At 38.4% G+C, this 14,437-nt stretch overlaps 1 protein-coding gene across 1 annotated transcript in view; it reads right to left on the reverse strand.

The window, feature by feature from the left end:
- CD200 (CD200 molecule) overlaps positions 1-14,437 on the reverse strand; it is a 23,648-nt gene that overhangs the window by 2,604 nt on the left and 6,607 nt on the right. The window contains exons 2-5 of the mRNA XM_007104005.3: positions 12,314-12,395; positions 9,039-9,359; positions 6,420-6,692; positions 4,266-4,373 (exon numbers count right to left, since the gene is read on the reverse strand). Of these exons, the coding sequence (XP_007104067.2) occupies positions 4,266-4,373; positions 6,420-6,692; positions 9,039-9,359; positions 12,314-12,395 (784 nt within the window). The remainder of the gene's footprint in view (positions 1-4,265; positions 4,374-6,419; positions 6,693-9,038; positions 9,360-12,313; positions 12,396-14,437) is intronic.

The raw sequence follows: 14,437 nt of genomic DNA on the forward strand, positions 1-14,437 counted from the left end.
AACACATATATATGGAATCTAAAAAAAAAAATGGTTCTGAAGAACCTAGGGGCAGGACAGGAGTAAAGACGCAGACATAGAGAATGGACTCGAGGACACGGGGAGGGGGAAGGGTAAGCTGGGACGAAGTGAGAGAGTGGCATGAACATATATACACTACCAAATGTAAAATAGATAGCTAGTGGGAAGCAGCCGCATAGCACAGGGAGATCAGCTCGGTGCTTTGTGACCACCTAGAGGCGTGGGATAGTGAGGGTGGGAGGGAGATGCAAGAGGGAGGAGATATGGGGATATATGTATATGTATGGCTGATTCACTTTGTTATACAGTGGAAGCTAACACACCATTGTAAAGCAATGATACTCCAATAAAGATGTTAACGCAAGAGGGAAGAGATATGGGAACATATGTATATGTATAGCTGATTCACTTTGTTGTAAAGGAGAAACTAACACCCTATTGTAAAACAGTTATACTCCAATAAAGATGTTAAAAAAAAATTACCAATTACCACATTATTTCTTCCTCAAAAATTTTTTGTTATCTTTAAGGCACAGTATTTTCAACTTGAGAAGTATTTCTGACAGTATCTGTTTTACATTTTATCTAGAAGAGAATATCATATTTTCTTGAGATAAATTCATTGTGTATTAGTCCCCATCAATTCCAGGAAAACTGCTAACTGGCACAGAGCAGTTAGGAGCAGCCAGCTGTCACTTCATAAGCATTCCTGTGTACCTCTCCACCTGTGGAAATTGGATTTAGGTGGCAGAACAATCAAAATGAATAATAAACATCAATACTAATCGCTCAAAAAAAAAAAAAGATGTTAAAAAAAAAATGGGAGAAAGTGACATGATTCCACCCAAGATATAGTGTTTTACCAACATTACCATTATTAGCATTGCAAAGAACCTATTTAGAAGGTTAGATTATTGTGAAGCGAACTGAAAAAAATCAAGGCAATTATATAGATAATGTGGGCTTAAAAAAACCCACTTTCACCTGAAATAGTTAGATACTTGAAGAAAAGTGAGGTTTGGAATATGCATTTCATATGATTGTCTAAATCTTCTATTGGTTTCCAATTCAGCCTTGACCCAATCAAACACAAGAAGACTGCTACTCAAAACAAAGATTTCTAAAAATTAGGTGATTATCTACGATGATGTGCCCCAAAGTGAAGTTGTTGTTTCTGAGAAGCTTGTGGTCATTGGTGGGTTGGCTAATGAGAAATAAAAGATTATCCTCAACCTCAAATTTTACTTCACTGTAGTATGTGTGGAAGGGGCAACAACTGGCTTTAATAGAAAGAACTATCATGAAATGGTGGAAAATTTCCCAAGGAAATTTTAATTTCTTCCCATTTTCTATTTAGTAATAAAGTACTGATTCATAAAAGAAAAAAAGAACAAAAGAACGTTCTTTGAAAACCTATTAACCTATTATTGTATTGCTGTAGTCTCATGGGAAGTAATTGTGATGATTCCATTAGGAATGGTGCAAAGAGAAGTCACCTCTAGCTCATCACTAGTACAGCTTTACAGTTGAAAAACCCAACATTACACTCTCTGGCATTATATAGAATCACAGGAAAACTGCAGGGAGCCTGACTTCTCTATGAAAATAACATCTGTCATTAGAGATTACCCCTCTGTCTACAAACTATAAATTTGCTTATGTTTTTGTGAGCAACAAATTAGTGATTTTAATCTAAAATAAACTTTTTTTGGTCATTTATCTAACAAAGAGTTGAACTTTACTCAACAGACTTTTCTTACTTACCAGATTTGTCTTACTATTGGGCAGCTCCAAGGAGATGACTCTTTGTCTACTCATATTCAGTAAGCTCGAGAACTAATTCATCTCTACTCTTTCTCTCCCCACAAACTCTGAACATACACACACATACACAAACACACACACACACACACACACACACACACACGCACTCTCTCTCACACTCAGTTCCCCCTCTCCACTTCTATTTCTGTTCATATCACCATTTTTTCAGATCACCAGGTCCAGAATCTTGGTATCATTTTAGACTGATCATGTTTCCCCACCCATCCAAAAGTTTTATGTTTCAGAAGATAACAGAAAGTAAAAGAGAGAGAGAAAGCAAAAAAACACAAAGTAAGGGTAAAGAAAGATATTCTGTAATAGCCTAAATGGGAAAAGAATTCGAAAAAAATAGATATATGTATATGTATAACTGAATCACTTTGCTTCACACCTGAAACTAACACAACATTGTAAATCAACTATACTCCAATATAAAATAAAAATTAAAAAAAAGAAAGATGGAAAGCAAATGTGGTAGCACTATTCACTTTCATCACAAATTGACAATCAAAATTTGTTACTTGAAGAAATAAAAAATGTCTCTATCTTTGATGATTTTCTTCCCTTTCTCCCAGCTTTTTGTATTACTTAAGTTTTGGTCTTAACAAACCAGTATTCCCTCAGCCTTGAGGGTTTGTCTCCAGCATAATTGACATTTGATTTTACTAGCTATTTAAGTATATGGAACCAAATAATCTTAAGCTGACTCGCTTCACTTCAGCAACTGAATAAGGCATTGAACAATCATATTTCCCAGAAAATACAAGACTTAATGAACAAAGGACAATTATTTTGCAAATGCCCCTTTCTAGTGAAATTTACCTTGGGCTTGAATAGGTTGTATTGTAAGATTCTTGTCCAAGGGGACTTTTTAAAATGAATTTAAACACTTCATACTTTTCTGCTTGTACTTTACAGAAGAATAGAGTAATATCAGCAAGCACAGACAGAAATAAATGCATCTAACAACAGCACCTTTCAAGTCAGGAAACTATAACTGGAAGAACATTCCGGCAGAGGTCAGGATACCAGGATTCTAATCCTAGGCCTGCTGTTAACTAACTGTGTGACCTTAGGGAAGGAAGTCAACTTCAGTTCCTAACTGGAAAAGTGAAATGTTTGGAAAAAGTGGAATCAAACGGCCTTCTGCCTTTGACATCTTGCAGAGTGCTAAGGAGTTCTATGGGTTTAGGTTTATGTGCAATAAGATTATCTGATTTGCAATCTCCTGTCCCGTACAGAACAAATCCCTTTATCTACTTTTGCAAAAGGGTCATTGACACTGGTGATTTGTTGCTTTTCTTATAAAGTCACAAGAATTAATCAGGTGTTTATATAAGGCTTATGCAAAATTAAATGTTCAAAAAACTTAGAAGGTGAAAGATATTAATCTATGAGACATAAAATAAAAAGGAAAAAAGGTAGCATTTGAGTGATATTTTTTAATAGAAATGTAAAATAACACTCAAAGCCAACATTTTTTTCTTCCCTCTCTGTCAGTCATGTGAGCTGGAGAAAACTCCCACACCACCCCTTCATCTTGGGAAATTCCCATTACATACAACATAAACTGCAGCTTTGCATTAGCTTTCATAAATTATGCACTGTCTTCAGAAACCAAAGAAATTTAATTCTTCCCCTCTGGCTGACTCCTCTTGTTTGATAGCATCTCTTGTTTTATATTGTCTCACAGTGTTTAAGACTCAGCATCTATGAGGTACTGAATTTGCAATTTTAAAAAAATGGAATTGAACAAATCCCTTTGAAAATCTACCCTTCCATTCATTCACTCATTCATTCTTTTAATTAACATTTATTGACCACCTGGTATACATAAGGCACTGTGATAGTTGTTGTAGGGGATGGAGAGAAATTAACAGGGTATAAGGGCAGAATGACATGATGCAGTTATTATAAGTATGGATCACCTGTATGTTGCCTAGAGTGTCTGAGCCATAGTGAGGGTATAACATAGAAAGCACTACTCAATTAGTGATCATATCAGACAAGTTCACAGTCTCTTAAGTGGGGTAGCTGACCTGTGGAATGCTGTAAAAAGAGAAGAGATTGTCCTGGGTAGAATGAACACAGCCTGGGTGCCAAGACTTCCCTGCTTTTGCCATTAGATGATTCCATAGTGATTGAATAAACATTTTCCACATTTCCTCTCATCAATCCTTACTCTCAATTTATAAAATAATTGGCCTTTAAACCATCTTGGCAAATGAAATGCAGAAACTAATGTCCAATTGCAAGAAAATGACATTGAAGTGTTTTAAAATACCATCAACATGTATGTATTCTGGAAACACCAAACCAAACACATGGTTGTCACACCTTTACTTATATCTTCATTTGACCCCCAAATTGTCATTAAACAATCATTTCTTTCCTTCTTTGTACTTCCCATGGGGACTCACCTCGGTCTTGGTTCCGACGATGTTTCCAGTATAGTAGGATTGAAATTAAGACCAGAAGAATTACCAAGGAAACAATACTTAACAGTAGTGGAACTGAAAACCAAAAGCCTGTGGATATTGAAGGGAGAAAAGGAAAAACAAGTCATAAGTGGAAGCTGTAGAGGCAAAAAGCGATAAAGAGACAGTTGTGATGAGTTTTTACTAGAGCTGAGCTTTCGATGAAAATTATTCTTACACAGATATATAATGAGGTCTATATTCATGACTTCACATTATTTTACTAACATTTAAATAATAATAATAATCGCTAACATGTTTTATGTAGTTACTAGGTAGTAGGAGCTTTGAATGTGTTACCTCATTTAATCCTCAAAATAGCCCAAGAGTTAGGTCTTATTATAATCATCTAACAGATTGAAAAAACAAACAACTGAGGCTCAGAGAAGTTAAGTAAGCCCCAAATCAGTGTAGTAAGTGGTAGAACAAGGCTTGGTCAGAGGTCTGTTTGCCTTCAAAGCACATATTCTTTGCCATACTGTCCATTAAAGTAATATGTTTATTGAGGAATTTTTGAAAAATACAGAGAAGTATAAAGGAAAAGAATAATGAATGTCGTGATTCCAACCCCCAGGAATAACTCATCTCAATGTTTTTATTGTGTTGCTTCTAATCTATGCCTTTGTTATTAAATCTCTTTCCAATAGTCAATAGATGCAACTTAGCCTGAATATCAGCTCCTCAGTGTCACTGTGTAATACAAAGGCAGAAGAAGCACTCCCTGATTTGGGAGTCTCCAGCATCTTCTCCATACCTTTATAATGGAATGTGTCACATCATACTTTAACTGAGCGCCTTCAGATTTGTCTAATTTCACTAGTTCTAGTGCTCAACATAATGCTTTAAGCATGAAAGATTTTTAGTAAATGTTCGCAGAATGAACAAACATTATACAAATGATGTATAAACATTATAAATGATAGAAGTCAATTTTGGCACTCTTGGAAAGACATGTTCCTTTTCAGATTTTTGTTTTTCAGGGCAATTTACCCTTCACCGTGGCTGAATCTGAGGATCTCTTCACAAATGTCCAAATCTAATACTGCAAACCGCTTGAGCAAATTTACCTAAATGTTTACTTTTTGATTCGTCTGCATTTTCAAGGACCCCAGAAATGACTACAGGGTATGTTCACTAGAGGCCACCATACCGATGAGGTCTAAACTTTTCCAGCTTTTATTGTTTACAATGCGCCCAGAAAAAAGCAGCAATATCTTTTTATAGGAGGCTTATTCCCGAGTGCCTCATCCAGAGTTAGTGCTTCAAAACTACAGAAAGAAAACTGTGGCTGTTATCACTAAAGTGTCCTGTCTCTAAAACCACCGCTTTCTTTATTCTCTCTCCCATAATCTTTACCTCTTGTGTTGATGAGGCCCAGAGACAGCGGTTTAGATAGAAACGCAGGAGAGCGAAAGAGATCCTGAACAGGAGGCAGTTTATTTTTAAAGGGGGTGAGGAAAACATCTCAGATTGGCCCCCTTCCTAAAAGCCCCTTTCCCACAGTGTAGATTATGCAAAGGTTTCATCCTGGACGTGGCTTCTTCCAGGAAGACATCCTAATCCCTCCAGATTGGGCTGATGCTCCCTCTCCCCTCTCAAACCTCCCATGGTGTACCACAGCTGTCTTTTTTCTTTTTAAGCAGAGAAAGGTTTATTGCAGGGCCAAAGAACAGGTGGCTCATGCTCAAAAACCCGAACTCCTACTATAGCTTTCTTATTGAAGCATTTAACATGAAGTTTTACAATTGCCCAGCTCCTTTTGCATTCCCTCCTAGACTAGAAGCTCCCTGTGTGCAGGGACTGAGTCCTCACTGTTGCATTTCTGGCATAACAAATGCTCAGTTAGTAGCACGGAAGAATAAATCAATGGCTGGATCTCAGCAAAAGTGTTCAGTATGTGGGCAACATACCACATTTGCCAAGGTAAAATCAGCTTTATTGGCTTCCTCAACTCTGTTTTTCTTTCCCTACTTATCCCATTCTCTCCCTTATCAGCTCCTTTGCTAAAGGCCAAGAGGCTCTGCAGAGCATTCACCACCTTGCAGGTGTGTGTCCACAAACAGGACCACGGTAAATCTTGCCCTCTCTCTCTCTTACCTTTGTGCACAGTTTCCCTGTAGTCGGTCACAGTCCCCAGGTGCAGTACCTGGCAGATCACCTCTTTCCCCACCTGACTCTTGGGGTCTTTGATCTGGAGGATGCTGGTGACAGACGTTGTCCCATTGGGTTGTGAGAGAATCTCAGTACTGTTCTCAATCTCTGACCCAGAGACCTTCCAGGAGATCACAGGGGCTGGGCGAGCATTGGCAGAGCAAGTGATATTTAGGTGGTCTTCAGATAATTTATAGTGAAGGAATACTGTGGGCTGTACTGGGACAAAAAAAAAATGATCTGCCATCAGTTAAGCATGGTGTGAGTCCCACACTCTCCTCAGAGAGATGAGAGAAAGATCTTTACAGAAAGGCAGTGGAGGCTAGAAAGATAAGGCAGCACATCCAATCCAAACTGGGGCCTTCTGGGTTCTTCCTGTGTCTAATTCTCTGAATTGCAGGATGAAGACTGGCCTAGTACAACCCTGTGACAAGTATGATCTTCCCTGTAGTTTGCCTCTAGGAGAATTAGCTGGATGGACAGAAGGTACCTTCCCCCCCAAACAGCGCAGAGCTTAATTATTCTTTTCTCTTCCATGGGCAATGCAATATCTCTGCCTTCTTCTGGGTACCCCTCTCAAATAGTCTGACAATGACCACCAATCGGCATCTCCATACAAGTAGTCTGCACTTCTCAGAAGCACGAGGGCAGTTTCAGAACAGAGAGCCCGTAGGGGGGCGGCTGCTTAGAGATAGCCTTTTTCTGTTTGGAACTGGGCCAGGGAGCAAGATGCATGGAGCAGACTTGGCAAGTCCCTGTTTGAAATACCTATACAAAATGTCAATTAGAAATTCATAGTCAGTAGTCAGAAAATCACAGAATGACAGTTGCAAGGACCGTGGAGATCACCTTATGGAGTTAACAGAAAATAACTAGCTTATGAAAAAAGGACATTATTTTTAGGTCAGCTGTATCCTGTTCCCTTTCAAAAGTCCCTTGATCAATGAGTTCATTTTCCTTGGTATATACAGTTTATCTCTGCTGAGCAACTGCAAACTTGCCTTTCTGTGGTTGGCTTTGGAGCCCACAAGATAATTAAAGGGCAATGCTAAATGAAAGCTTGTCCATGCTCAGAAGTTCAAGAGGTGGGTGGGTGGCAGTAGGCTGGAGAAAATGAGCCTATAGGACTGTGGCTCTGTCCAGAGTGCCCAGATTACTAACATCAATAAGCCCTGGAGGAAGAGACATAAGGTAAAGGAAAACGAGTACGGTTGACGTAGCCAGACTGGCAGCAGGGTTCTCTGGTGTATCAAAGAATGACTTAGATGAAAGCTATAAGGTGTGGCTGGAAAGGATCAATGTGGAAAAGAACTACAGAATTACTCACTAGAAGATGCAGAGGAGTCTGCTTTTCAGGCAAAAAAATAATACAAAGATTACGAGTAAAGAAGGGGGAGTAGGAGAAAGGAAGATGAACAAAAAAGAAAAAGAAAAGGAAACAGAACAGAAATGAGAAAAATATGACACAAGAAGGAAAAGGAAGAAAAATGGTGGAAAGAAGGAAGGAAGGAAAGGAGAGGGAGGGAGGGAAGAAAAAAAGAGCAAGGGAGGAAAAAAGGAAAGGAAAGAGGAAGGAAGGATTGGAGGAGGGGAGAGAGAGAGAAAGATACGGAGACAGAGGGAGACAGAGGAATGAAGGAAATAGAAATCAAGAAGAAAGCCTGATGCAAGATCCTGCAGAGAGGACTCATTACAGGCAAAATAAGTGAAAGAAACTGGTATTTGGTGTTGTCTTACCTCCCTTGCATTCTTATTTACTGAGCCTCTTCTTATCCTTTGTCCAATATTCTTGGTGTGTGTGAATTCTCATTTTAACTTTCCTAATAACCCTAAGTTTGTCATTTCCCTTCTAAAACTACCACCAAGTGTGCCATCCTCCAAAGTTACCCCTTATTCCTAATTCTCAATTCTTGATTTCAGCTTCAGTTAAGCATCAGTTAAGAAGAAAGGAATCTTGTCAAACTAAGCCTCTTGGATTTTAAAAGAATGCTTATTATTCAGTTAAATCCCTCGTAGGCATCAGGAATGAAGAGCCTCTGCTGCATGTCTCCTTATCAATCCTGATACAGCTACACTGAAACAAAATGAGAGGGACCCCCATAACTGGCTCCAGCTTAGCCCAATCTGGCTTTGTCCTTAGATCCAAAAATACTAAAGCTGTTAGAGACCCTAGAGATGATCTACTTCACACTTCTGGTGCAGATAAATAAACTCTGGTACAGAGTGGACAGGACTCTTCTAGGGTCACATGACTGCTAATTGCAAAGCCAGGTCTGAACCACATCAGTGCTTATGGAGAACTTATCCTCACTATGGTCCTTAATTTACTCTTGTTGACAACAGTATTTGTCAGGGCAAAGATAACTCCAGGTAGAGATTCAACATAGTCCTTTGAACTCTCCAAATAACAGTAACCACAGTTACAGTAGACATGAAAGGCCAAGTGTCCTCTCATGAGCCTTTCTGCGGTTAGGATCCTGAAAAACTAGGCACTACCAATACATTCCAAACATTCTGCAATGTAACATTTCAAGCCAGAGACAATGTATTCTCAGAGACTCTCACCAAAGAGAGTGAGGCAGGCTATTCCTGAGATCTTCCCAGAACCAAAGGTATTGAAGAGGCACTTGTAACACCCTTCATCTTCCAAGGTGGTATTCCAGAAGGTAATGGTTGAGTTCAAGAGTCCCAGCTGGGTGATGTTTATCTTGTCCTTATAGGCAGGCTGGACTACAACCCCATGGTTCTGGCTAAAGGTGATCATGTTTTCTGGGCTTACAGCCTTGATTTTTTGCCATGTCACAATCAAAACTTCCTGGGGATGTTGCAGAGAGCATCTTAAAGAAGCAGGTGTGTTCAGCAACTCTCTTACATCTCGGGTCTCCACTTTCATCATGGAATCATAAAAAAATTTATATTTTATATTTTAATACATACACAAATATACATTTTTTGATTAAAAACAATGCACGTTCAAAGTCAAATTTAGAAAAGATACAGAAAAATGCAAAAAAAGAAAACAACATTTACCTACCTTCCTGATGTTGCTAGAGAAATATAAGTTGAAATATTTGTTCAGTCTTTAAGAGTAGCAGAGTAGAAAAATAAGAAAGCAAACTCCCAGTGACCAGAAATTACATGAAGAATCCCTGTAGGCTGGAAATTAGGTGAAGTGAGGTTGAAGATGGAAAGTGCCAAATAGGATAGAAGCATCACCAAGTGAGTTTATGCCTGGAGCAGTAACAGCTAGGGATAAGAAAGGGCCAATGGACAATAGGCAGAGTGATTAGTTTAAGTGAAGAAGGTATAGCAGCTTTATACATTCCACACACATACCTGCAAAGGAAGGAGCAGCAGTAGTGATGTCTGCCTTCAGGAAGCAGTGGTGAATATAGGAACACCAGATAGAGAGATATACAGGACAGTGCTCCAGGAGGCTGATAGTACCAGAGAGATTTGACCACCAAATGACAATCTACACATTCCCCCATTTTTACTGTATGCAGTGCAGAATATAAGGTATGGCAATAATTTCTTCCCCCTCCGATGCTGGCTAGTCATATTGATATGATAGATGACTCAATGGGAGATCTCAATAAAACAAATAGCCAAACATTTGAGAAAGTTAACACAAGGATAGAGCAATAATAAACTCTACAAACCCAAGAACTCACCAAATGAATAAAGATATCATAAATAAATTTATTTATTTATTATCATAAATAAATAAATTTTGATGTGAATAAATGTGATATCTTAAGTGTGAAAAGGAACCAGCACTGTAAACAGTAGAAACTAGAGATGCAGAAAATGAGAAATGTAAACTCTTAACAAACTTAGCAGAATGAATATCACTGAAGAGTAAATTAGTAAGTAGGAAGACCAGGTCATAGAATTTTTCCAGAATGTAGCACAAAGGGATAAAGATATAGAAAGGATTAAAGAAAAATGCAAAGACTAGAATGTTTCAGCATGAGTCCAGTAAGAATTTTAAAAGGAGAGAAAGGGGAGAATAGAAGACAAAAACACTGTAAGGAACAAAAATGTGTTTTTCAAAATGATAAAAGGAGGAATCCAAAATAAGACATACTAATCATGAACCTTCATGCACCTAACAACATAACTCTGAAATATATAAAAAGCTAATAGAACTACAAAGAAAAATCCATAAATCCATAATCATAATGGGAAAGTTTTTCATTGTTCTCTTGGAATTTTCACTTCCATATATTAAAAAAATAAGTAAAGCAATAAAATCAAATATAAGGATATAGAACATTCGAAAAACAAATTTTTATATATAAATTATTATATATGTATGTGTAGTATGTGCACATGAGCATGTATTTGTAAACTTCTACCCAAAAGAAAACATACAATCTTTTCAAAAAACATGTGGAACATACCCCCAAATTGAACTTGCAATAGTATACAAAAAAAATGACCTTGAACTCTGTCCATAATGCAATAAAATTAGAAATTTACACGTTTCTTTTAACTCCTTAATTACACCAGAAATCATAACAAGAACCATAAATCACTGTGAATGACAATAAGAATACCATATATTAAAATCTGTAGAAATTTACAAAGCAGTTCTCAGAGGGAAATATTTAATACTAACTTAATTTATTGGGAAACAAGAAAGATTGAAGAAAATGAATACACACAGATATCCAAAATTCCCACCCCACCCAAGAAATGAAAAAAGGAGTGAATTAATAAAGTTAAAGGCACAAATTAATAAAATGGTACACAAAATTTTGACTTAAAACACCAAAATCTGTTATTTTTTTTAAGACTAATAACACAGATAAACTGTCTCGAGTAATTAGAAAAAAAGAAGGCAGCATAAACAAACAAACAATATCCACTCAACAACATCAAGAATGAAAAGATGGGCATAGCAACAAATACAAATTGGAACCAGCAAGTGTTGCATAATTCCAATTTTAGTGAGGTGTACTCTTGGTAGATGTGAAAAGTTCTGGGGGGAATACCGGTTGTTAGGACTGGGGTTTCCAAAAGGTTTGTTGAGATTTTGCAGAGCAGAGATCTGAAGAAATTGCTGCTTTTAGAATAGAGAGTAGAAAAGGGATCAAAACTAGAGTTTTAACTTCTTGGGTAACTTTTCTCTTTGACTAATAATTTAGTGGAAAGCTTACAATTCTTTGCTGCATATATGAAACTCCATTTAGGGTTGGTAAATCCTGTGTTGTACATGGTATGAAATTCCCTTTCCTACCCCTGTGAAGGCTGATGTAGTACAACATCACACAGAAGGTGATAAAAGGCCAGCAGCAAAGTGAGGTGTGGTCTCCTATGGAACCGAGGAGAAGGGACTGGCATGAGTAGGAAATTCAGCAGATGAGTGGAGAGCATAGGTGTATGTTTTATATGATAGACTTTGTGAACCTATGTAACCTCCATATTTCATTATTTTTAGTATTTTTCTGTAAGAGGGACACACCCAAATTTAAGGCTTATTACCAGACTACCTTCCCAAAAGGCCATATTCATTCACACTCCCTTAGGCATTCCCATATCTTTACAAACATAGGGAATTATTATTTTAAACATTATTCAATTTGATAGGTGAAAAATGATATCAATTTAGGAAGAATTTTTTCATGTCTGGTTTTATCTATGAAAAGTTTCTTAATATTAAAGTCTTTGAAAACATTGGAAAAAATGTGGAAAGCAGTCCTCCAAATGACTTACACATTTAAATAATTCAGGCAGACAGATGAACTAACACAGCACAAACAAGAGTGGCCAAATGTGTCCACTCCAAAAACTGTGTTTCCTGGATTCCACGCAGGGGAATTGAGTATCTTTACCTTGTGCCCTGCATAACATCATGGCAGCCAAGAACCAAATCAGTTGGAAGGTAGACAGATGACAGAAGAGCTTCCTCAACACCTGAAGACAGAAAGCAAAGTACAGAAATGGGCATTTGGATGTGGACAAAGCTAAAGAAGCTTCAATGTAATCGTTGTTTCAGGAAATGTTGCAGCTAAAGTTTTAACCACCAGAAACCTTTGGTTTTGTGGAAGCAGAACCAGAGACTATAAATGGAAGAAATAACAGAGGGTGCTCAGGATATGGGAAGGGAAAAGCAGCAGTGTGGTTCCTTCATTATGGCCATCAATAAGCAATTTGATTGCTTCCAAAGCCACCACTGTCAAGACTGCTGGGAAAACAAATTGCCATAAGTATACCCAGAAAACATAAAGCAATTTGAAGCCTTGCTTCCAAAGCCACCACTGTCAAGACTGCTGGGAAAACAAATTGCCATAAGTATACCCAGAAAACATAGAGACTGCAAATGCTGAAGAACATTCACTCCCCAAATAATCCACATCTGTAAATATTAAAAATGTAACTCAGGTTGTAACCACTTGGCAGAATATGTGACTGCTGAGGTAGATTTTCCTGCAAATTCTGCACAGTTTATGTAAATTTTACCTTTTAAAAACCAGTAATGGCTTTATTTTTTCTTCATTGCTTTATTTTCATGTGTCTGGCAGAAATCCTTGGCCTTTTTACAAATCATGGTGGTATTTAAGGGAATATTATTCTGGGTATAATTTTGCTATAAAATGAGAGAGTGGAATGGAGACAGAATAACTTTACTCTGCAGCAGCCCCATGGCTGGCTTTGGTCTACGTTAGTGTGTTCACTGTAAGGGGGTACAAGCAAGGAATGTAAATTTTCCCAATATTTTTTCCTATATTCTATATTTTTCTATAATTGAGGTGTGTAAGAAATATAGGTTTCTCTGTATTTTTCTTTAACTGAACTTTATTTTTATTTCATGTTGCCATTCCAACTAGAGGTAGAGACTTAATTTCAGTCAATATCACATAATCTCTGTCAGTTTAGCCCACCAACACTTCACAATTGTCCCAAACTCTGGCACTGCATCCACAGTCCTGGGAATGCCACGCTGTAGGACAGGACCATTAACCCTTGGTTACAACCATCTATCCATGCTGGCACTGTGTTCCCCTCAAGTCATCCTGATCATCGGTTTGTGCAATTAAATCTTGTGCTTACAGGATGTTCTCTCATGTTTCCCGATTCTCCAGATTCTGTGCTCCTGGATTCTTCTGTGCTGAGCAAAGGAGAATTCTACAAGGCTCTCTGACTAGACTCCTGTGTATCTGTCCATCTCTGTTTTACAGTTCCCTTGCCATGATGGGCAGGCTTGCCTCTTCCCACAGTTCCCCACAAGAAAGCAAGGCACAGGTGTTTTCTGTTCTTTGATTTCAACACCTACCTGTAAGTTCTATTCACCACCCTCCTGGACTCCCTACTCCCAGGGGCCAGGCACAGAGCATCCTTTTAAGGACACAAACCGACACTAGTCAGTCCCTCTTTGCTCTCCCAGCCTAGGGTTAAAGAAGCTGCTTCCTCCATCCCCTTGTATTCTTCCCATCAACTTTTTCTGGAATGAAGCCCTGTCCTTGGTCTTTCAGCATTTAGGCTTTTAAAACTCAAATGCTGGGCTTCCCTGGTGGCGCAGTGGTTGAGAGTCCGCCTGCCGATGCAGGGGACAAGGGTTCTTGCCCCGGTCCGGGAAGATCCCACATGTCGCGGAGCGGCTGGGCCCGTGAGCCATGGCCGCTGAGCCTGCGCGTCCGTAGCCTGTGCTCCGCAACGGAAGAGGCCGCAACAGTGAGAGGCCCGCATACCACAAACAAACAAACAAACAAAAAAACCTCAAATGCTTAGGCTCTTGCTATTTCAAAACTTTGGCTTCTGAGTGTCCATCAACAGATGAATGGATAACGAAGATGTGGCACATATATACAATGGCAGATTACTCAGCCATAAAAAGAAACGAAACTGAGTTATTTGTAGTGAGGTGGATGGACCTAGAGTCTATCATACAAAGTGAAGTAAGTCAGAAAGAGAAAAACAAATACCATATGCTAACACATATATATGAAATCTTAAAA

This window comes from Physeter macrocephalus, chromosome 1 (assembly GCF_002837175.3).
Source record: "Physeter macrocephalus isolate SW-GA chromosome 1, ASM283717v5, whole genome shotgun sequence".
NCBI lineage: Eukaryota > Metazoa > Chordata > Mammalia > Artiodactyla > Physeteridae > Physeter > Physeter macrocephalus.